We start from the raw sequence: 23,633 nt of genomic DNA, 5'->3' as shown, positions 1-23,633 counted from the left end.
TAGTTTTTCTTTTTCTCAAATATGTGTTTTCCCAGCAGTTACCTTTCCCTCTCATCCCCTCTACCTGATTACCTGCCACCCTGCAATCTGCCACCATGCTCAGCATTATCCCCTTCTCCCCTACTCCCTGCCTCCAATACCTGATTCTCTTCAGGCAAAGAAAATATTGTTGGAATTGCAGTTTGTTTCAAATAGCGAATACCCCATCTGATGTCAAGAGAGTCAGGAGTAAAATGGTCACTACACAGGAACTGGTATTTACTGGGAACCCATGAATCTCGCTTCATGTTCTTTAACCATTTTTCAAGTCTTTCTTTGTCATGTAGAGGAAACCTGAAAGTAAAAAAAGGAAAACTTTGCTATATTTTAACAATTTTGCCAGATTCCAGGCCTGCACATATAGGTAACCTATCAATCAAGTGCCATAAAAGCAAGACAACCACTCCTACCATACAACAGCATCTTCATGACAACTACTACCATATCATCTCTGCAGCAAAGAGGACTAAGATATGAGATGTGTAGCCAAAGCTTTTGTCTGAGAAGAGTGGCTTGTAATACATAACTCAGAGTCCCTTCAAGTAAAACCTGTTACTACAAAAGATAAAATCTATTCATATTTGCTATGGATTACATTTCTTTTTCATTCTGTTGTGTAGTTTGCCTAGAACTAGTGAAGAGCTTTGTAACTACAAAGTCCTATTCAAATATATTTCATAGTAACATAACAAGTCAAATGGTTTCTGGTCTATAATTCAAGAAGTATTAAACTTCAGGCTCTTACATTAATATTTTTAAAATACAGAGATGTTAATTCAAACAAATGGTTTAGCTGACATAAATGAATACTCAATCTTATAAAACTTCTAATCCTCCATTCTCTTTACTAGAATCAGCCTCTATTCTACCCATTTGTAATTTAGTCCAATATTTCTAGTCTTCTACAGCTGGTAGATTGGGAACTCTAAAATTCAAGTGTTCAAGTTCTGAAAGAGAAATTGACACAAGAACTAAACGTGTTAAAGGACAGACTCAGATATTTTATAATATGAAACAAACAGAAAAGATAGAGAAAAGTAAAACAGCTCTTTATACGTGTTCTTCCTGTACTGAGTAACCTGGATTTTTAGAGTTGGCTTTAACGTACTACAATGTGTTTTATGGGTAAAACTGGACTAATGGCAGAATTTGACAGAAAACTTTATTCTACCAGTCTAATCAGGTTTGAGTTAAACTGAATTAAACAACAGTGATTTATACTTCTTTTGAAGATTTTACAAGAATACAGTCCAAGACACATACTACATAATAATTTCCTACTTATAAAAAAGTTACATAGGGTTTCCCTGGTGGCGCAGTGGTTGAGAGTCCGCCTGCCGATGCAGGGGACACGGGTTTGTGCCCCAGTCCGGGAAGATCCCACGTGCCGCGGAGCGGCTGGGCCCGTGAGCCATGGCCGCTGAGCCTGCGCGTCCGGAGCCTGTGCTCCGCAGCGGGAGAGGCCACAACAGTGAGAGGCCCGCGTACCGCAAAAAAAAAAAAAAAAAAAAAAAAAAAAAAAACACAAAAAAACCAAAAAACAGTAACATAGAAGGTTCTCATACAAAAAGCAGCTGTTATACATTCCTCCCAATCACAACCATTTATGCTTCGTAGTAGCATGATTTTCTAAAATAAATATTGATAACTTTGTAAGATGCTAGACGAAAAGAGTCTGGGTATTTTGTAGGAAATAATTTTTAACCCTGATATCCTTCCGTGGAAAACTCAGATCATCTACCTTTGGAAGTTTTTACCATAGGTATAATATTCATACATGGCTTGAAAATTTTTTAACCTTACATATATCAATGACTTAGGTTATAAGTATGATAGGCCTAACGAGAAAAGGCACTTAATGGCAAAAAGCATTTTCTTTTCAGAGGACTTGGAACTCTGTTATCCAGAGATAAGTTTATACCTTTTCTGTTATAGCTAAAATGAGAATATGCCTTTTACAAAAAAATTTTTTAAATGTAATTTCATGTATATGGATGCCATTTGTAAATTATTTCTATTGTACCTATATGTTATCAAACAATTAAAAAAATACACTTTGTGAATGTCTTTATTGGTAATTGTATTGCAATGCTTTCTTAACAGGTAAATCTCTAAGAACTCTCCTAGAATATGTTTCTGGAACAACTTAGTATCTCTACATTGGTTCAGTTTGTTTGACTGGTAATTTTGTTTCTCTGTCTTATTAATTCTCCCCAAAACATAAAATAATCACTGGTATAAACTGGTCACCATATGCATATATTCACTGAATTCTCAAATTAGTATAAATTTATTTTGTAGCTTGCTATAGTGTTAGCATGAGAAAATTCAATTCTTCAAGTTTGGTGCTATTAGGGGAATAAAACTAATTCAATGTTTAGTTTGCTGATTACGCATGAAATTTCAAAAACTCACTTAAAAACTCCACTTTCAGTAAATTCATTTTGAGGAAAAAATTCTTTATAATTGTCTTCCTCCGGCATTATTATTTTTCACTCCTTAAAAATAGTAACCACGCAGTCCACAAAGATTAAAAGAATTTTTAGTCTGAGGTTATGACGCTCCCAAATCCAAGGCCAAGGAAATATGGGGTTAAATCAAGCTCAACATGATCCTTTGCTACAAACCTCCTCAGAGCCAGAGCCATTAATATACTAGCATATATTTCTCCCCCTAAAATATCTCTTTGCAACTTGTGGAAGGGCTTCGAGGAAGATAATCCTGGAAATATTGCCACATGGTGTGAATTATTTGGAGTTATCAGTTTTTTTATTAGTTAAGATAATGAAAAGCAGCTGAGTCATTAGTGAACAGAAAGCTTTAGGTCTAATGTCAAATAAGCTTCACAAAATAGCTAGTGAAAATTCAAAGAAAGTTAAAGACAACCAGGTTAGGGCTAAATTAATTATTTTTAAATACAAGAAATAAAGCAAATAGAATAACATAAATACGTTGACTTTCATAAACACTAAGCACGTTATGAGTGCCAAACGCCATTTTATGTCTTTACACACTACGTGTGAATTAGGTATTACTAGTGTCTCCACTTTACAGATGGGAGGTCTTAGCTAGAAGGGTTAAATAATTTACGGCCAGTTATTCAGCTACAAAGTAGTGGAGCCAGTATTTGAACCTAAGTCTGGCTTTGGAGTCTGGCCTCTTACTTATTACACAATACTGCTTCACTATTCTTCCAAATAAAAATGGGTACTTCTCGGGTTCCACGAAAATATTTCGTGGCCGCAGTAATTTGGAATACAGGTATTCTCCACTTCTCCAAAGTTCGCTTTCTGCCACTTCACTTTTAGGAAAGTTAGGTCTAACAGGTACTGATGCCCGAACAAGATTTTCGCTTTCACCAAAAAAAAAAAAAAAGCAGTTGCTTCCTCGCTTAGGAAAGGTTTCAGAGTAACGCTCTACGTTGGGAGGGCGGGAAAAACCTGTTAGCCCTGACTTACCCTGCTCTCTGAACGAATGGAGAGTATCTAGAGCCCTGAGCAGGAGGTAGGTTATAATTCTGGGTCTGCCACAAAACTTTCAAGGTCACTTACCTAACCTTTCTCAAAGCCCTCAGTTTCGTCAGGAGAAAGTGGAATTAAATAACAACTATGCGACCTAACTTACTGGAAGTGTAAGTTAACTTTAAGTGCACCTTCCCACTTGGCACGTCTGATGCACCTGAAGTGGTGGTTAAGGTCGTCAATGAGATGAGTTCCGGGGAGGTGGGGAAACGCTCTGAAAACCACGGAGCATCGCGCAAACGTGACTGCTTTAGGCGCCCTATGAACACTCCAACAGGCCCCAACGCCTCGCCACACGCCCAGCGACCTCCCTAGAAACGTCAGAACATTTCCAGGTAAACTGAACTCGAGCCTTCGCGCCCTCCTCCCGCGGAGGGGCCGAACACGACCGCAGAACCAAGGCCGAATTTATAGAGCTGACAGGAGATACGCCAAACTCCAACCCCAAACGCCACAGAACTGCGACCCAGAGGCAAGCTGACGCTTCTGCGTTAGGGACAACTTACGGGTAAAAACTCAGCTTCCGGTCTTTACCGTTTCGTCCCCGGCGGTTCTTACAGCAAATCGCTGCGCAATAGCGGGGCATCGCTGCGGCGAGGCACAGGAGACCTGGGCCGCCGACAGGCACAGGCGGGCCTTCCTCGCTGAGGCGGAGCCGCAGATGCAGGCCACCGGAGCCACTGCGCCTGCGTCAGGCTCGGAGGAACGGAAAGACGGTGCAACCCTCGACTCACTTCCGCTTCTGCCGGCTTCAGTACGGCCCTTTCGGGGGTTGGGGCAGGAAGTGACGCACAGGCCGAGCGGCAACAACAGTTTTCCACGTGCGCGTAGGGCGCCAGGGTCAGGTGGGGAGGCGGGAGCCAATAGGAAAGCGTTTCGTGTAGGTCTCCTCCTGAGGTGGTGGCGCGGGCAGCGGCCGGCGCGCCTGTGGGGAGTTGGCTGTGAGGGGACGCGGCGGCGACGGCAGGAGTGTGAGGTCGGTGGACAGGCAGCAGTGGGTGCGCACCAGCTCCCGGAGGCCACGGAGGCCGGGGTTGGGGGGGCCAAGCCGCGCAGCCCTGTGGAGTAGCTGGTCAGCACCGCCGGCGCCTCCGGTCTCTGAAGGAGCAGCTGCAGCTGGAGGGTGCGAATGAGGGATGAGGCCGGGGTCTCCGGGAGGGGGTTTAGGCCTCGGTGTCCGCCACGATCGCCGGTAGGGCTTCGGGCTGCCTGGTGTTCTTGAGGAAGAGAATAGGAGAAAGGAGATGGCCTAAGCACAGTGTAGTGCGGTTTTTTTGGGGGGGTTGTGCCGCTGGCCTTCTCGGGTGTCGGGCAGCTGGACCCCGAGCCGCGGACAACCGGACGGCGGCGCAAGGTCTGACAGGGCGAGTCCAGCCCAACCAGCCACTGGCTCTGGGGAGTAAGGGCCAGGCTTGCCGTCCGCCGGCTCTCGGGAATGAGGAGTCAGTATAACGCAACGGTCCGTCTTTTAGGAGAGTATGGTATATTCAACTTGAAACTGTGGAGTAAGGTTTGTGAAACTGGGAAGATGCCTCCCTGTCAGTTTTAGACCCGCCCTTTGACTAGGGATCAGTCACGGTACGCGCTTGGTTTGTGTTCTTTAAACCAGGAGTTCGTACTTGATCCTTGGTTCGCGTGACTGTGAGTGACTCTCTGGGAAGAAGTAATCCATCTGCTAATTACGCTCTGAACAGGCCAACAGGAGAGGAACGCAGGCAGTTTGCACAAACCAGAGCGTCTTTCGTCCGCTGTTATGTCATCCTAGGTTCTTACGGACTCCTGTGGTACGGTGTTCAACAAACAGGGTCGTTTGAATCCCAAGTCATTTAATCTATACTCTCAAGAATTCTCAGTTGAATTCTAGGTTCAAACTTCTTTAAGGTTAGAGAAACATTTTAACGACTCCTGAGAAGTTAGAAAGAATTTACCTTATCTAAAGTACAAACTATGAAAGTTCATTTTTCTGGCAGCCTTCGCAGAAATCTTAAATTCTATTAATTATGAGTTTTTAAAACTCATTTATCCATGCTTTTTTGTTAAATATTTGTTAAATATTTGGGATAAAATATTTTGTTAAATATTTGGGATAAAAAAAGAGAGATTACATTCTATTGTGTTGCGTTGTCAATATTATGTAATATTGAGATTCTCTGTGTGCAATCCTTGGCTCACCTTGCTGAAATGAAAACTGAAAGTTTCTTAGGGAGGGAAGATTACTGCTAATTTAGATATACTGGGCTGATTACCTTGGTAATATACTTTTTTACCATTAAGTTAAAAGTTTTTAAAAAATCCCTTTAGAATATGAATTCTAGAAGGGAAGATTGAGATATTGAGATCATTTTAAGCTATATTTTTGTAACTACTGTGTTTATGGCCAGAGTGTTAGTGGAAAGGCAAAGCCAAGAAAGATTTTTCTTAATTTGGTTGAATTATATTTGCTCTCAAGATTACAACCAATTTAGGGATAGTGCAGCCTGTATAAGTGAAATAACATGGAAATAGATACAAGATACACTATATATGCTTAACATTTTGATACTGCATTAGTATACTTTGAATCCTAAAAGCTCATTGTTTCTTTTAAAAGAAAAATCTTAAGATTAGTTCCATGGATAATATTTTTTTTCTTTTCTTTTTTAGGATATTAGAAATGGCTACTCCCCAGTCAGTTTTCATCTTTGCAATCTGCATTTTAATGATAACTGAATTAATTTTGGCCTCAAAAAGTTACTATGATATCTTAGGTGTGCCAAAGTCAGCATCAGAGCGCCAAATCAAGAAGGCCTTTCACAAGTTGGCCATGAAGTACCATCCTGATAAAAATAAGAGTCCTGATGCTGAAGCAAAATTCAGAGAGATTGCAGAAGGTACGTAAATGACTATCTTCAAGGTCTCGCAGATATTAACTAGTAAAGGTGAATGATACCTAAGAAGTTTGTATGTATTTGAAGGTTTTGTGGAGGCGGGAGGGAGAGTGGGATCTACACACGAATATAGTGAGAGTGAGATTCTCAAGGCTATTATAACATATTTTGATCCTGGATGTGTGGAAGTATATATTTTTTTGGCATTCAGATCTGAAAATGTTGAAAATGTATTATTTCATTCTTTTGTTATTTATAAAGTTGCTTATTGTTTCTATGTCAAAAGGAATTTTAGATACCCAAAACTTACGAATTAATTTAAGAAAGTTTTTATGAATTATGGAGATTAAATATAAAAATATTAATCATAAAAAGATTAAATAGACTCTAAAATGCCTTGGTCTTTTTTCTTCCTCACTTGGTCTACATCTCAAAGCCACATTTGTCTTTAAAGGAAAAGTATGAAACAAGTTTTGCCTTAAGACTAATTCTAAAACAAATTGCATCTCTTGAGCATTTAGTAATTAATGGTGGGTGGAGGTAACTGAGTAGGGAGTTGGAGTTAAACATTTACTTCAACTAGTAAGTGAAAAATGAATTCCTCTGAATTTGCTCATTAAATTCTTTCATACAAGTGATGATTTTGCACAAATAATAACTCTGAAATTGTTGCTCCCATATTTATTTGTATTAATAGTAGCATTTATCAAATATTTATTGGTTATTTACTAGAGGCAGGCATTGTGCTAACTGCTGATAGTGTGCAGTGAATAAGACAAAGTATTTGCCTTTTGTGACTTCTAACTTTTATGTTAGTAGCATTTGGTTTTATTTGTGATGTGAAATACTTTCATAAAATAAATTTAAGAGGTTTGGGTATATGTAATTTTGATTACTTTCAATTACTAAAGTATTTTTATTTCTTTCAGCATATGAAACACTCTCAGATGCTAATAGGCGAAAAGAATATGATACACTTGGACATAGTGCTTTTACTAATGGTAAAGGACAAAGAGCTAGTGGAAGTCCTTTTGAGCAGTCATTTAACTTCAATTTTGATGACTTATTTAAAGACTTTGGTTTTTTTGGTCAAAACCAAAACACTCGGTCCAAGAAGCATTTTGAAAATCACTTCCAGGCACGCCAGGATGGTTCCAGTAGACAAAGGCACCATTTCCAGGAGTTTTCTTTTGGAGGTGGGTTGTTTGATGACATGTTTGAAGATATGGAGAAAATGTTTTCTTTTAGTGGTTTTGACACCACCACCAATCGACATACAGTACAGACTGAAAATAGCTTCCATGGATCTAGCAAGCACTGTAGGACTGTCACTCAACGAAAAGGAAATATGGTTACTACATACACTGACTGTTCAGGGCAGTAGTTTGTCCTTTTTCTGTTCTCTTTAAACCCAACTAGTTGACTCTTCTTCAATATCTTTGATGCAGAACCAATTTTTTGTGAACTATTTTGACAAGTGCATGATTTCACTTAACTTGATATAGCTATCAAATATATTTAAATTGTTTTTGAGAAATTCAGCGACATTCAGTTAGTAGAGAAATAGCTAATTATTAATTTCCCTGATTAGGCAAGTTTCTTTAAAAAAAAGATATTATAATTCTGCCTGGTCTTTTTTCTCTACCTGCCCTTGGGCTTATTAACATGACCAGTTTTATTACCAAGGAAAAAATGAGTTTGCCTGATAAATATTTAAAGGTTAAATTTTAAAAGTTATTGTAGATTTAAATTGTGTGAACTTGAATGATTTTTTTTGCAGTGAAACCTTTGCTAATTTAAAATTGCATGCTCTGTAGCATCTCTGACTTGGGTCACAAAATATGTGAAACTGTATAATTGAGTCGTTCCGCAAAGGATAGCAAGCAGTATCTTGGTTAATTTCCACTGAAAGCTTCAGAAAGGTATGGTTTAATATTTACCAGAGAACCATGCAGAAGAATTTGAGTGAAGGAAATGATTGTATTGCTCATAGTCATTTAGACTCAAAGAAAGTTGAAAACTTAATATTGTCCAGAGTTTGTTACATGTTTGGTCCCTGGCTAATGATTTTGTAGTGTTGAAATCATAGCTATTTTACACATATTTTCACATTTCTTCCTTAATTGTTGACGCTCTAGATTTTAGTATGGATTTATGTTTTTTTGTGTGTGTGTGGTTTTTCTTCTTTGCCCTCATCTTTAGAGATTGACTAATACCTCATTCTGTTTATAAAAACAGCCAGTAATTTCTGTGCAACCTTATTATGTGCAATATTTTTAAATCCTAAGAAATGTGTGCTTTTGTTTTCAGATAGACATTTCTTTAGTTCCGCACTTTTCCGTGTTATACTCCACATGAGTATTAATCCTATGGATACATATTAAAACTAGTAAATATCTCATACACCCTTGTGAGTGAGAGAAATATAATATTTACAATATGATGTTCTCTGTTGTCATTTTATTGTTAAAAGTTTAGTCAGCAATTCTGGAGATAGGAAGGGTATATAAGCAATTGGGCTGCTTATACTGATCATAGACCATATTCTAGAAGTTACTTTTCACTAACCTGAAACCCTGAGGTGACCTTGTTAGATTGCCATTTAGTAATTTCTCTTGCTTTCTTATCATCCTCCATCCTCCTTCCCTCACAGATTTTGGTAGCTTGAAGAATTTGTTAATTATAATTTTGGTGTATTTGTTTGCTAGGAACAAGTATTCTTGCCCCTGCTGCTTTCCTCTTTAGGCCTGGTTGGGAAAAAGCAGACTTTGCATGAAGCTTTATTTGTTAGTGATCATCTTTAATTTGACATCTGTGAAGAAAATGAATTTATTCTATTATGTTTATGCACCCTAATTATTTCCTGAAAGTTATACCTACTACTTTTGTTTGATAATAAGAAAATAGCCATACGTTGTATTTTGGTCTGAGGATTATCTGTGGCCTATTAAACAGAACAAATGAGGCAAAAAAAAAATTTTTTTTTTCAAATGACGATGAACTTTAAGGATTATTTTAATGTTGTTAGCATCTGTACCCTTGATTATCTTTCTTGTTTTTCCCATTTTAAACATTTATTTGAACCCCTTCTTTTTTTTTAACCTCCCATTTGGCTCTTTGGCATACTTTTTACAAGGAAAAATGTACCATGAATCATAACTCTTATGATACAAACTAAATATAAAGACGCTTAGGTAATCTACAGGTGTGTGTGTGTGAGTAGTTAGTTATATAAGCAACTAGAAATTAGACCAGTAATCAACATGAAAGTTTCCTCAGTAATTTAAAATTTTTCTTCTTTATAGTTTATACGGGTTGAATGCACAAGGAGAATGGTAAACTCCTGTAGTTATGAAATGACCAAGACAGTAGCTTAATCTACACTCCCTACACAAGTCAACATGTGAAATCTATCACTTTTTTTTCTTTGGCGTAAAATAGTCATATTCATAACATGACTTAATCTTTTTCTTGAACTAATTTCTCTAATTCTTCATGTTTTCTGGATTGAGTATGTCTTGCATTGTATGCTATAGTGCATGTGGTAGGCGTGAAATTCTTTTGGTGCTCCAGATTGGTAGGTAGTTTTGTGCTCTAAATTTCAGGTCCAATTCTGAGATCAGTCCATGAAAATTTAGGTTGCCCAAGGTCAATTAAGAATTTGTACAGGGCTTCCCTGGTGGCACAGTGGTTGAGAGTCCGCCTGCCGATGCAGGGGACATGGGTTCATGCCGCGGAGTGGCTGGGCCCGTGAGCCATGGCTGCTGAGCCTGCGCGTCCGGAGCCTGTGCTCCGCAACGGGAGAGGCCACAACAGTGAGAGGCCCGTGTACCACAAAAAAAAAGAAAAAGAAAAAGAAAAAGAATTCGTACAATCCTGGGGTAGTTATTCTAATTTTTTTTGAAGTAAAAGCAAATAAAAACACACTAGAGGAAAATGAGACTATTGCCAAACAGAATAAAGAAGAGATTGGTATCAGCAGTAGGTCTCTAAGGTTTTATATTTTTCATGTTAATGCTGGCATCTTTAGTCCCAGGTGACAGGTTGAATAAAATCAGTCATGATTGTTTCCCCTCTTGGTCCCAATGACAGAAAATATAATAATGAAGTTGTAAACATGCTGTAAAACACCATACAGAAGTTTTGAGGCATGATATACAGGAAAAGGTATAAAGCAGAAGAAATTGAATTGAGAGGGAAATCAGAGAACCACAGTCAAGGTGTCCTGGAGAAGCTTTTAAGTCTCAGATTTTTAAGGGGGGTGGGGAAGGGGAAGCAAAGTGAAAGAATGGGCCAGAGTAGAACTTCATGGGGAACCCTTGCCCTTTTCTCTCCCCTTCAGGTAAACTGTTGACAGCTTTTTCTGCAGGTCAGGGACTTAGGATAACTTCGAAGAAAGAGATTATCCCTGGGCAGGCTCCCCATTTGAGGGTATTGAGATGCCAAAAAAAGAGCAGAGGTGAAGTGAATTTTTCACTTGGTGATGGAGTGGGTGCTGGTGAGTAATAGCAGCCCTCCACTCCCAGAGTGAATAAAGCCGTCTTACTTTGGCATGTGTAGGGAACAGTAACTTCTGCGTGCTGACGACATACTCACCTGCAGTTGCCTGCAGGTTGAAATACCGTGACAACTTACAAGAAACCATAGCTCCTATTCAAAAAGGAGCTTTAACATAGGCATACGTAACTGCTTTTCTCATCTCTCTGTGCAAGTTGATGTAAGTCCTTCATAAACACATAACAGATGCCCAAGGAATTCAGACATTTAAGGAAAACCAACAGTAAGGAAGAGAAACCCTAACATCCAACCCTGTATTTACTGACATGCATCAATGAATCGGGCATAGGTCCTTATCTTACCTAACCTGCTTACACCAAGGTTTCCTTCCATGTGGTGATGGTGTCAGACAGTATTAGATGAAACAGTATGAATCCACATTTAGTTTACATTTACATCAACCACAGCCAAAGTTAGTGGAAGATACAGCAGATATGCAATGTGTATGTTCTCTATTGTTAAAAAACAAAATTCACATGAGGGAATTTTAAAAATCTTACTGGCTTTATTCAACGATTCATGTGTTAGGCAGCTTTCCACCTAGCTAATAGAAAGGAGCTCTGAGGAACTAAACAACATGAAAGACTTACAGGCAGGAAGAAGCAGGACAAGGAAGTTATACCAGCAAAAAGTTGTCGCAAGGTCATTTTCCTTTAGGGGATGGCAGGGGTCTGTCAGGCAGATTACGTCACTAGTGCCCATCAGGTAGTTCCTGATTGGGTTAAGATTCCATTTCTGGGAGAGTTGAAACAGTACTTAAGCTTTGGTTAGGTGTTGTGGGGCTTAGCATAAACAACTTCGTTTTGGGCCTCTTGTCTTATTTTTCACGCTACCATGCAGGCCTTATTTTGACTGTCTTCTGTAAAATTCAGATTCTTCCTCTTAGCTAAACTTTGCTACTTAAACCACTCTCCAGCTTCTCTTCATTCCTTGCCCTGCGGTTGAACTACCCAGTGAAGGGGAGCAGAATTTGCCACCCCAAAAATATGCCTCTTTGGCATAAGGATTATCTTATACTGATTATTGTAAACAAACAAAATCATCGGAGAAGCTCAGAAAACCAAGTAAATGGTACCCTTCTATAAGAGACGTTTACATTTATAAGCAAATCTTCATTTTTAAGTGTGTCTCCCTCTCTGGACAAGGAAGAGGAGGGTGACAAAATCTCTAGGAACTCTTAGCAGTGAGGAAGGCATGGGCTTAAATCGACACAACAACCATATCCTTGCTTACTGTGCTTTGCCTGAAAATCTCCCATAACTGCCCCCCACTCCAGACATCTTTTTCATCTTTTTGTGTCTTTCCGTAGGTGATGGCTTGGGCCATTCCTGAGTGTTACTCAGTTTTCCTGTCTATCTCCCATATATACAGGAGGTACATGGTATTAAACTTCTTTTTGTTTTTCTCTTGCTAATCTGTCTTTTATTACCTGGGTGGGGACGTTCCTCAGCAAAGAGGAGGACTCTCTAGGAGGGTAGAGGAAAAATAATTTTTACTCCTCTACACTAGATAATTTGCTGTACAATTTTATTTATTGTCATTGATAATGTATTGTAAGGAGTATGGGGTGCAGGTGCTTACATTCTCTTGAAAGGAGATCGGTAATAACCATAATAAAATAATTACTGTTGGCTTAAATAGACTGCCAGTAATTTCTCCAGCAAAAATGGGTTTATTTGGGATCAACAAAGAGTTGCCATTCAGGGTCTGTAACCATGGCAAACCACATCCAATTCCCCAGCAAAAATGGAGAAGAGAATTATTTCATAGAGGGGAAAAGGAAGCCGAGAGCGTTGTAGTAAAGAGTCCATGGCTTTTCATTGGCTGAGTTGTGACAGTCTCAGCCGACCTCTTGTCAGGAAAGAAAGGAAGTCTTTCTTCTTCCTGTTGGGCTCTGCTATGGTGTTAAGGTGTGAGAGCTCCCATTCTGGTCTACCCATTCTATTTAAATAATTGAGATTTCTGTTTATTAATTTTTTACTTTACTATGTAAGGTGATACACTGTACAAAAGAAAGGAAGTGTAATACAGGGGAAGGATATTGGCAGGGCAGGCAGGTCAAAAACGTGTTACAATTTTCAACTGGATGGTCTGTGTAGGCTTCATTGAGAAGGTGAATTTGCAGGCTTGAGTTATTTGTATGGAAGATGGAAATGTGTGACAAGTTCTAGGAAAAGCAAAGAAGCCAGTGTAGCTGGAAGTCAGTGACATGGGGGAGTAGTTGGAGATGAGTTTATAAAGATAGTGGGGTAGGGGGCAGGACAGATCATGTAGGGCTTTGTCAGCTTTTGTAAAGGGTTTGGCATTGGAATGTGATGTGATAGCTGAGCAAATAAATGATTTTATCTTCTATACGTTTTAAAAGGATCATACTGGCTGCTGTGTTGTTAATAGACTATAGAGGGGCAACAGTGGAACAGAGAGGCCGGTTAGTCTATTTCTGTATTCCAGGATGAGAAATTGATGCAGCTCACACACTACACCAGGAGCGTAGCGGTGGCAGTGGTGGGAAGTGGTTGCCAGTAGGAATTGCTTACTGATTGGATATAGACATCAAAGAGGAGAAAAGGATGATTCCAAGTTTAGTGTTTATAGAGAACCAGAAGGATAGTTGCCATAAACTAAGATGGGGAAAGTTGCAAGAAGACATTTAAGAGGGAAGATGGGAAATTCAGTTTGGACATACCAACTTAGAGACAATGTGTAGAGGGTTGGAGATAGGCCTGAATTTAGAGAGAATGTGGAGCTGAAGATGTGTATTTTGGAATTGTCAAAATATAGGGAATATTTTAAACCATGAGTGTAAATGAAATCACCAAGGGAATATATATAGATATAAAAAGAAACAATCCAAGAACTGAACCCTCAGGTGCTCTAAAATTAAAATTACAAGGAGAAAATGAGGAACCCACAAAGGTATCTGAGAAGAAGCAGCCAATGAGTTAGGAGTTTTGTGTCTTGAGAGAAAGTGAAACAAAGTTTATCAAGAAGTAGAAAGTGGTCAACTTTGTAAAATGCTGCCACTGAGTCCAGTAAGAAGATGCCTGAGAAGTAGCCATTGTTCTTTCTAGCAATTTAGAGCTCAGAAATGAACTTGACAAGACTACTTTTTATCAAGTGGTGGGGGTGTGCCCCATTGGAGCAGGTATAGAGAGAATGGCAGCAAAACCAACTGCTTTTAAAGAAATGTGGAAAAGAATTTATACTGAATACATTTTTGGACAGAATTAACATGGATATTTTACTGGAGTTTCAATTATGACTCCATACGTGAGTAGCAAATAGCTTGCTCTTCAGAATGAGGTTCTACAGGATGATCATAAATATGCTGTGAAAAAAAAATCATGTTCAAATAGATTTGTGAAATATAGATTAAGATTTGAATCTTGTTAAGTGTTTCTTTATAAGGGCGTTCAGTATTGTGATTTATAAGAAATACATGCTTGGTCATTTAGATGATCAGAATACATTTTTCATGTATACAGTTGACCCTCAAACAATACAAGTTTGAACTACACAGGTCCACTTATACACAGATTTTTTTCAATAAATACTTAAAATTTATTTTAAGTACTACGCAGTCTGTTGTTGGTTGACTCTGTGGTTTTGGAACTGTGGATAAAACAAGCTGACTCTAAAGTTATACTCAGATTTTCCACTGCATGAGGTCAGTGCCCCTAACACCCATGTTGTTGAAGGGTTAGCAACTTGGCTTTCATTCAGTTCCCAGTTCCTAAAACCTTTGGAATTTCCTGTGATGACAGCAAAGCAGTGTCTCTTGTTATGTTAAGCATGTGACTTTTGGACCATACCTAAGGATGGGGGCTGGTTGCTAGAAGTGGTTAGAGGGTTAGAACTTTCAGTCCCACCCCTAGGCTTTTGGGAAGGGAGAGGAACTGAAGATTGAATTGGTAACCAATGATTTAATCAATCCTGCCTCTGTAATGAAGCCTCTATAAAAACCCAAAAAAAAAAAAAAAAAAAAAGGAGAGGGTTTGGAGAGCTTCCAAATGGGTGAACACATGGAGATCAGGGAGAGGTGCACCTGGAGAGGGTGTGGAAACTTGGTGTCCTTTCCACATATCATGCTCTATGCACCCCTTCCATTTGGCTGTTCTTAGTCATATCCTTTTATAATAAATCTGTAAGTAAAGTGTTTCTCTGAGTTCTGTGAGCCTCTCTAGCAAATTAATAGAACCTGAGGAAGGAGTCCAGGGAACCTCCAGTCTGTGGCCACTTGGTCAGAAGCACAGGTGACAGTCTGGGCTTGCGGTTGGCATCTGAAGTGAAAAATAGTCTTGTAGGACTAAGCCCTTAACCTGTGGGATCTGACCCTGTCTCCAGATAGTGTCAAAATTGAGTTGAATTGCAGCACACCCAGCTGGTGTTAGGAGCATTACTTGGTGGTGTGGGGGGGAAACCTCCCCAAAACATGTTGGAAATTTGGGTCCTTGAATACCCATTTATTGGGCTTCTCAGAGTTTTTAATAAGCTAACCTATATTGTGCATCTCCAGTAGAGATACTAAGTATTGTTTGGACCGTAGAATCATTTTTATTGAGTACCAAATCCAGGTGTGCCACAGCAAAAGTTTGGTGAATACTGGCCTAAATAAAACTGAATAACAAATCATAATGAATTTTTAGAACATGTGCATGAACACGTATTAAATGGTACTTCAGGTAGAGCAAGGATGATAGCATATATTATGCTTGTGCTCCCATTCTCCCCCTCCCTTTCTCTTTCTCTCTCATCTGTTTGAATTAAGTATGACCTGAAAAAGATTATCCGTCAAACACATTATGATTTTATTTAGTGTAGCTTACATTTAATCAACATGCTTTTCTTCTTTTGATCACCACTCTGAATAACATTGTTTTTTCAGAACTATTTTATACCTATAAAAGCCATCATGAAGCAAATTATGACAGTACAACTTACGTAAATGAAAAGCTCCTTTATTATTCTTCCAAGAAAATAAAAACTAGTCATTATTGTTTCTATGTTGTATTTTAAAAATAAGACGGTATTTGAGGACAGAAGAGTCAAAGTGGATAAAGAGCGAGAATGATTCTTATAGTCTCATCTGTTTACTTTTGGACTAGTATTAGGAACTGGTGCTATCAAACAGGTTCTGACAGTGAGGAATGAAATAATTACAGGCACACACACACCCCCATACATATTCTGCTTCTTGAAATATTCTTTGGCTATGTCTGCAAAATAATGGGGTACATGGAAACATCAAAATACTAATATAAGTGAGTAGTTTGTTACAGTCTTTCAAGAATCATCTGCTCTTTTTTACTCTGCAAATATGCCTAAATTTAAAAAATTACTGGTCTTATTCCTAATGTAAACTTTTACGGTAGACTTCTGGTGAGATAGTCTCATCTTGTGGGGGGACATAAAGCATCCTTTTCTCACCCAACCCCGACCACACCAAAAAATAAATTATTACAAAAGGGTGACAGGGAGGGAGAGAGAGAAGGAGAATGGAAGGGGAGGAGCCGAAGATACCAAGTCTAGAAAAGCAGTGTGTAGAGTTTTTTGGGGAAGAGTTGCAGAGAAATGGGCAGTATTTGGTGGGGAAAGTGGAGTGAAAAGAAGTTTCCTACAAAGTAGCAAGAATTCGCTTCACAGACATGGGGAAAATAATAGCAGATGCTGAAGTGGAATGGAGTAGTGTCTCCAAATATCTGAGGGAAAAATGCTTTTGAACTTTGTAACCAAATAAATATTAATAGAAGGTGAACCCAAAATAAAGACATTTTAGAAATGCAAGAACTCAAAGATTACCATCCACATACCCTTTATGAAAAAAACTACTGGTTTTTTACTCTGAATTACAATGTACAAGAAGGGTTACAACATGGGAAACTAGACAGTGTGGCTGAGTATATACCCTCATGAAGAAATAAAGAAAGCTAGAAAGAAATTGAGAGCATACATTAGAATTTGACACTTGGGAATTTCTCATTTGGAAAACTGATATTGTTTTATTACTCAATTTACAACGAATTTGTTTATATAATATTATAAATGTTTTTCAATTAATCTATAAACAGTACACCAAAGATTTAATTACATTTATTGGTTAATGATGTAAAATGTACCTCACATTGGGAAATAGAAGAAAAAAGGAGAGGAAAAGGCTTAGTGTACCAATTCTATAATCTTTCACGGTAGGTGGTTGATTCTGTCTAAAGTTGATAAAGACCATGATTAGGTATATTATTTTCAATTTTAAATGACAACCACCAAAAGATCTGCTAATAGACACTGGTTACATGATAATTTCTGAGGAGTAGTACTGGGAGGTCAGGGAAGACTTAACTTTGCATTTTATATCAACCTGTTGTGTTCGAATTGTTTGTGAATGCATTTTTTTCTACATTAGTATATTTTTAAAGGAAAAAAAAAAGCCTGGTGTATCAGTTAGGATGCCTGCAACTAACAGAAAACCCCTAAATTAAATTTACTCAAGCAATACAAAGCTTATTCTCTTCTTTAACAAGGAGTCCAGAGGTCAGGCAGCTGCAGGAGTGGTATTTGCCAGGAATCTGGTTTTGCTTTTTCATAGCTGTCTGGGCTTTGATCTCTGTGTTGGCTTCATCCTGATGGCTGTTAGGAGCCATGAAACCTTCTCTTGAATGCCCTAAAAAAAATTTTCCCTCCCAACTTACTGGCCAGAAATGTTCCATACTGTTACATGTTCACACCTAAACCAGTCGTTAACAAGGAGAATATGACCACCATGCTTGGTTTGGGCTAGTCAAGACCACCTGCTGGGGCTGCAGATATTCTCCCCTACAGCTCATGGTCTCATGGAAAAGTATTGATACCTGGAGAAAAAGGTGCTTTATTAGAGAGGACTTAAGAGGATGGATGGGAAGGATGTATATATTACAAGCAATTGAATATTTAAACTTAAAAAAAAGACTTCAGTGGTCTTGAATGTTTTTACTTCCTTTATAATTTATTCTTCACCATTAGATGTTTTTAAAGAGGATTGGGCTTTTCTCTTTGTACCCCCAAATGATAGCTGAGTTTTTGTTTCAGTTAGGAACCAACCCCACCTTAAATATTGTAGAATCTTGGCATTGGTAGGTTTAATGTTTATGGTTTCAGCTATTTGGGACAGACCCCAAAGTTCCATAATATAAGAATTTGTGATTTTTCTGGGGTATAAAATTGAATTCCATACCTTGCTAGTCTATCATTCAGGATATAGTCATTTAGGTAGTAAGTAGGCCTAGTCACCTATTCAGCGTCTACATATCAAAATATCTTTGAATAGTTTGTATTTATCATTATGTAGGCATTTTAAGAGGGAAATTATTTGCTAAATGGTGTTCACTAAATTTGAGATATAAGTCTCTTTCATCAAAGTCAAGGCTACTACATTCTTTTTCGTGTGAAGATTGGTTGCTACCCTCACCCATTTACCTGATCAAATCTTTTGCACCCACCCCTTTCTGTTCTGCCCCATTCTGCCTCTGTCAAACCTCAGTTTTCCTCATTTATTTGAATACTGGCTTTGAATTTTAACTACTGGCCTGTAGGGAGTCAAATCTACACCTGGATCATTTCCCTTAGCCTTGGCCCTGCCAACTCATTGTTTTCATCTTTCCGCCACCAAGCTATGCTGCTGACATCCCAGAGATGCCTCATGGTAGTCTTTTTTTGGGTTACAACACATTATGTAATTATCACTCACTAAATTAGCAACTTAAGGACTTTCCACTATTTAATTTTTTTAAACTTGATTTCCTATTATTCAAATTAATTTCACATAATAATAATCACTTGAATTACATGATTCATTACACATATTAGGGAAAAGTCACTAAAATTCTCTGCTGACATTTTACAGTTTACTTTTAGTTACAACTAAATGTATTAATATGTATGTATTATTTAAAAGAGCAATAACGTTTTTTTGTTTTTAAATGAGTTTCCTTAGCATTTTCTACATTATATTACATGTTTCATAATTAGAAATGGAATGAACTGGTGTTTGCTAATGCATATATTTGGTTATTTATTTGTATTCATTCTTAACATTTAGATAATACCGATTCTCATTCCCTGATGCAGAGATCAGGAATATAGGCCCACATAGATCTGAGATATAAGATATGGAAAAAAACATTTTACTTTGCTTTTCAGGGAGGGTTTTGATCCTTTCATCTCGGTTCCTTTCCCTGTGTAGGCAGAGATGTTAATGTTAGTTGGCATAGGCTGGTCTATGCTGCAGTAATAGTCACATTCATTTTCTTAAATATTGGAATAGTATCAAAATAAATATGCCTAGTGACTATATTATGTAATGCTATATTTTTGAAAAAGGAATAGCTGTAAACCAGCTTTTCCCAAAGTGTGTTATGTGTGTGTTCAATGAAAATAAGAATTCTGTAGCCACGCATGGGAAAGAGTAGGTTTCCTCATTCTCCTAAGACTTCTCAAAGTCTTTAATATGCTAATTTTTACATTGGATAGCTCTAAGAAGCAAATATAGTTTGAGGCATTTCTAAAATCTGTGATCAAAAACTGTTTTTTCTAGGAGCATCTCTCTGGACCAATTAAGTAAGAGAAGAATTCCGTGTAACACTCTTTGGAAACTCTGGACTAGAAATACCTTTAAATCTAATTAAAGAACAAACTTTTGTGGAAAAGGCAAGCTTTTAAAAACTCTACTGTAAAAGCTTTCCATGAATAGGTGTTAGGACTAATGTCCCTTATAGCGCTACTATGGGCAGTAGAGAAAATTTATTACAAGAGTGATTTGAAGAGAGTCATGACATTAAAAGTGTAAAGCACATGTATATAGTATTACCTTTCCTTTCTTTGTTATAAATGTTACAAAGCTCTGGATTACAGTTAGATGTTGGTCATAAAGACAGAATACCTATGATTAAGAGATACATTATGCATGGTAATGCATCTTAAGCGGTAAGAGCCTAAAAGTCCTCCTTTTCGTATTCTCAGAATGCTCACTGAAATCTCAGTGTTTGTTTGCCACCTGGAAAATGACATAAAAATTATAAATATCGTAAACTAGTATTGGGGAAATCAGAAAATTAACCTAAATGGAAAAAAGTGCAAAAATAAATGCATCCATACTCATTCATAGCTGGCAATCTTCTTTCTTCATTGAGAAAATGGAAGTAGTCTGAAAAGAACTTCCCAAGTTTCCCATCATCTTCCTATAGCAGCAGCTCCACTTTCTCTGCCTTTCCATGAGCCCAGCCACCATCAATAAGCTCCTCAAGTTCCCTCCTAAAGCCAACCCCTCCACCATACACTGGATCACATCACTCAGAGCATTCAAAAATACTTTCCCAAAAATTCTTCCTTCCTGCTCCTATTACCAATTTTGCTTTTCATTCAATAATTCCTACCAGAGAACAAGCCTGTTGCTCTTTCTCCACATTAAAAACAAATTCTTGTTTTGACTCCACTTTTCCAACCAATTGCTGTCTCATTTCTTTGCTCATCTTTGTAGCAAGACTTCTCCAAAGAGTTTCCATTCCCACCACTCTACCAGAACTTCTGTTGTCAGCGTTATTGATGAGCTCCACACTGCAAAAGCAGTGTCAAATAACAGATAAATTGGCCACTTCTCAGGCCTCATTTTACACACAATATTCTCCTCCTTAATATTCTTTCTTTGCTTAGTTCCCAGAACACCAAACTCTTGGTTTTTCTTGTCCCTCATTGGTTGTTGCTTCTCAGTTTCCTTTGCTGATTTTTCCTTCTCTTCTTTGCATCTTCTCAGTCCTGGTTCCTCTCTCTTTTCTTTCTTCTCCCCTCTTCTCTCTTCCCTTCCTTTCTCTTCTCTTCCCTCTTCTTCCCTTCCCCTTTCATCTATTATCTCTCTTCTATTCCTATTACACTTATTCCTTTCATGTCCTCTTTTCATGGTTTTAAAGTCATCAGTGTACCTGCCGCTTCCAAATTTCTGTCTCTGGGCTGGATCTCTCTCCTAAACTCAGATTCATACATTCAGCTATCTAAAGTACAGTTCTGCTCAACATATCTAAAATAGAATTCTTGATATTCCAACTCAGATCTGCTCCATCTCAGCTGATTGTCAGTCCATCCTGCCAGGTGCTCGGGTTGAAACCTTGGACTGATTCTTTTTTTTTTTTCTTAACATTTTTATTGGAGTATAATTGTTTTACAATGGTGTCTTAGTTTCTGCTTTATAACAAAGCGAATCAGTTATACATATATCCCCATATCTCTTCCCTCTTGCATCTCCCTCCCTCCCACCCTCCCTATCCCACCCTTCTAGCTGGTCATAAAGCACCAAGCTGATCTCCCTGTGCTATGCGACTGCTTCCCACTAGCTATCTACCTTACGTTTGGTAGTGTATATATGTCAATATATACACTACCACTCTCTCACTTTGCCTTGGACTGATTCTTGATTTCTTTCTTGCTCTTGTACTCCCACCCCATAGCCAATTCTACTGGCTATACCTTCAGAATATTTTCAGAATCTCACAACTTCTTATCGCCCCAATACCAATACCACCATCATCCCTCATATGGATTAGTGGGTAAAGGTAAATTTCCATCCTTTACTCCTTATATTGTGTTATCAAACCAGCAACTAAGATTATCCTTTTAAAAGGTAAGTCAGAACTTGTCATTTCTCTGCCCAAAGCTTTCCATTTACTCTATTCTCATTCACAGTAGAAGCTAAATCCTCCATAATATTCCACAAAGTATTATATAATCAGCCCACCCTCCCCCTTAGCTCACTAATTTTATCTTCTACTCCTTTTCCCCTTGTTCATTTTGTTCCTGCCAGACTGGGCTCCTTAATCTTTCAGTAACATACCAGGCATGCTTCCTCCTTAGGGCTTTTGCACTACCTATTTCCTCCTTTTGGACCATTCTACCATACGACCAACCCTTTCACCTTCTTCTAGTCTTAGCTCAAATGTCACCTTTTTGGTGGAACCTCCTGGCCCACCCTATTTAATACTACATGGTGTCCCTCCTCCTCCACCCTCCCCATCCCTTTCATCTCCATTTTTTTTTACACACAGTCATATTTGCTTACTTATTATGTTGTTATGTGTTTCTTCTTGATAGACTGCAAGTTCCATGAGGCTAGGAATCTTTATTTTGTTCACTGATGTGTCTTAAGTGCCTAGGTCTGTGACTGGCATAGAGTGGATACTCAGTATTTACTGAATGAATGAATTAGACATCTCAACGAGATGTGCATATCTCAGCAATTTGATTTTTGGAAACATTACAGTATTTTCATTTATCTCATAGAAAGGGGTTAATCCGAATAGGGACATTTTAATTATACCAGATAAAAGACATCTGTTCATAAAGATATTGAGAATCTAACATAGTCATCTAGCAGATTTTTTTTCCTCCCAAATGATAACATCTCTTTTGCTATAAGTTTTTTCTCATTGTTTTTCTTTCAGACATTATAGTGTTAGAAAATAATATTCTGTTCAAATACCATAGTCCAAGCTCTCAGAGATAGTATCTCATAAGAAATTATTTTTGAAAGGAGACAAAAATGCAGTTTTTATATTGATACTGGTGGATCTTCAGATACTCAGAATACTAGGATATGGCTCCTCACTTATAAGAAGATCAAAGGGGAACTTTAAAAGAACTTTTATTGAGTTAAGAAGTTAAAATCAGCTGTTAACTCTCTTTATAGAGACACTCTTTACTGCATGGGAATGTGCGAGCTTATTTTTACCAACTTTGAAAATAATAAATCTTCCTTCTCCCAACCCCTTTGAGCTGTGTGCACAAGGACCTAAACATGCAATTTAAATTTTACTTTAAAACTATAATAATGGTGTACTGAAAATGTCCCCTATTTGGTAATTACAAATAAACAAAAGAATTCTGTTTTTTCCAACATTTCCGGAATATTTTTAAATTGATCATAAACTAGGTAAAAGAAAATCTCAATGAATTCATGTTTGGACAATTTATAGAATGTCCTTTCAGCCGAGACTGCTAACAGAAAGAATGATGTGAACTTGATGCTGCCAAGGGTTACATTATGGCAACAGAGAAAGGGCTTCCATGGAGGACTTCAGAGCCATTTAGCCCAGGATCCAGCTATGCCTGAAGCCAATACTTGCCTTGGACTCCTCGATTATGTGAGACCAAAAAAAAAAGTCGTCTTTTTACATTAGTTAGACTTATGTAGTTGAATTCTAGCAACTGCCACTCAATTAAATCCTTCATCAAGTGTCAGGAGCAGTAAGGAATCACATTGGGTTGTCCCAGAGAAGGAAGGGGGAGGACAGGAGGGCAAAGGAAGATTATGCTTAGATAAGAAGATAGATATGTGCTGGCCTTGTGAAGAGAGGGATCCTCTGAGACTGGGAGGAAGCAGTGATGGCAGATTAAAGATGGCAGAGCTTCCCTTCCCACTCAGCTGCTCTGGAAGACTCCATGGAGACAGTAAGTACTTGCAGGTCTATGGTTTGATCCCTGAGTATCTCAGTCTTAATAGCATTTTTGTTAAGTCCCTGTGACCAGTCCTGTGGTCATTATACAAATGACCCAAAGTTGTGCTGAGGCCTGACAGGGTTATCCAGTTGCCCCAGTATGCTATAATTTTCACTGAATTCCCTGATGTAAAAAA

At 38.2% G+C, this 23,633-nt stretch overlaps 2 protein-coding genes across 6 annotated transcripts in view; one reads left to right on the top strand and one right to left on the bottom strand.

The window, feature by feature from the left end:
• Positions 1–4,255, bottom strand: part of THAP5 (THAP domain containing 5) — a 67,917-nt gene extending 63,662 nt beyond the window's left edge. For 2 of the 3 annotated variants that reach the window (XM_060305406.1, XM_030857567.3), the window contains exons 1-2: positions 4,067–4,255; positions 141–333 (exon numbers count right to left, since the gene is read on the bottom strand). In XM_060305406.1, coding sequence (XP_060161389.1) covers positions 141–333; positions 4,067–4,146 — 273 coding nt within the window. In that variant the 5' untranslated portion in view covers positions 4,147–4,255. The remainder of the gene's footprint in view (positions 1–140; positions 334–4,066) is intronic. The other variant, XM_060305405.2, reaches the window with a different exon arrangement.
• DNAJB9 (DnaJ heat shock protein family (Hsp40) member B9) lies at positions 3,884–8,867 on the top strand. 3 transcript variants are annotated; one of them, XM_030857574.3, is made up of 3 exons: positions 3,884–4,068; positions 6,204–6,430; positions 7,357–8,867. In XM_030857574.3, the coding sequence occupies exons 2-3, from the start codon at positions 6,214–6,216 to the stop codon at positions 7,809–7,811; spliced, it is 672 nt and encodes a 223-aa protein (XP_030713434.1). In that variant the 5' UTR covers positions 3,884–4,068; positions 6,204–6,213; the 3' UTR covers positions 7,812–8,867. The 3 variants fall into 3 exon arrangements, with proteins under 3 accessions (XP_030713434.1, XP_030713433.1, XP_030713432.1); XM_030857573.2 differs by lacking the exon at positions 3,884–4,068 and adding an exon at positions 4,427–4,536; XM_030857572.3 differs by lacking the exon at positions 3,884–4,068 and adding an exon at positions 4,463–4,683.
• Positions 8,868–23,633: the final 14,766 nt, after the last annotated feature.

Source organism: Globicephala melas, chromosome 9, assembly GCF_963455315.2.
Source record: "Globicephala melas chromosome 9, mGloMel1.2, whole genome shotgun sequence".
NCBI lineage: Eukaryota > Metazoa > Chordata > Mammalia > Artiodactyla > Delphinidae > Globicephala > Globicephala melas.
The sequence above is the reverse complement of the archived record's forward strand: the minus strand, read 5'-3'. Positions and strand labels throughout refer to the sequence as shown.

What these genes read in the sequence shown, in the direction of transcription:
- DNAJB9 (XM_030857574.3), top strand. Translation starts at nt 6,214, where the DNA reads ATGGCTACTCCCCAGTCAGTTTTCATCTTTGCAATCTGCATTTTAATG. An exon ending in ATTCAGAGAGATTGCAGAAG is followed by an intron (nt 6,431 to 7,356) that starts GTACGTAAATGA and finishes TATTTCTTTCAG; the next exon opens with CATATGAAACACTCTCAGAT.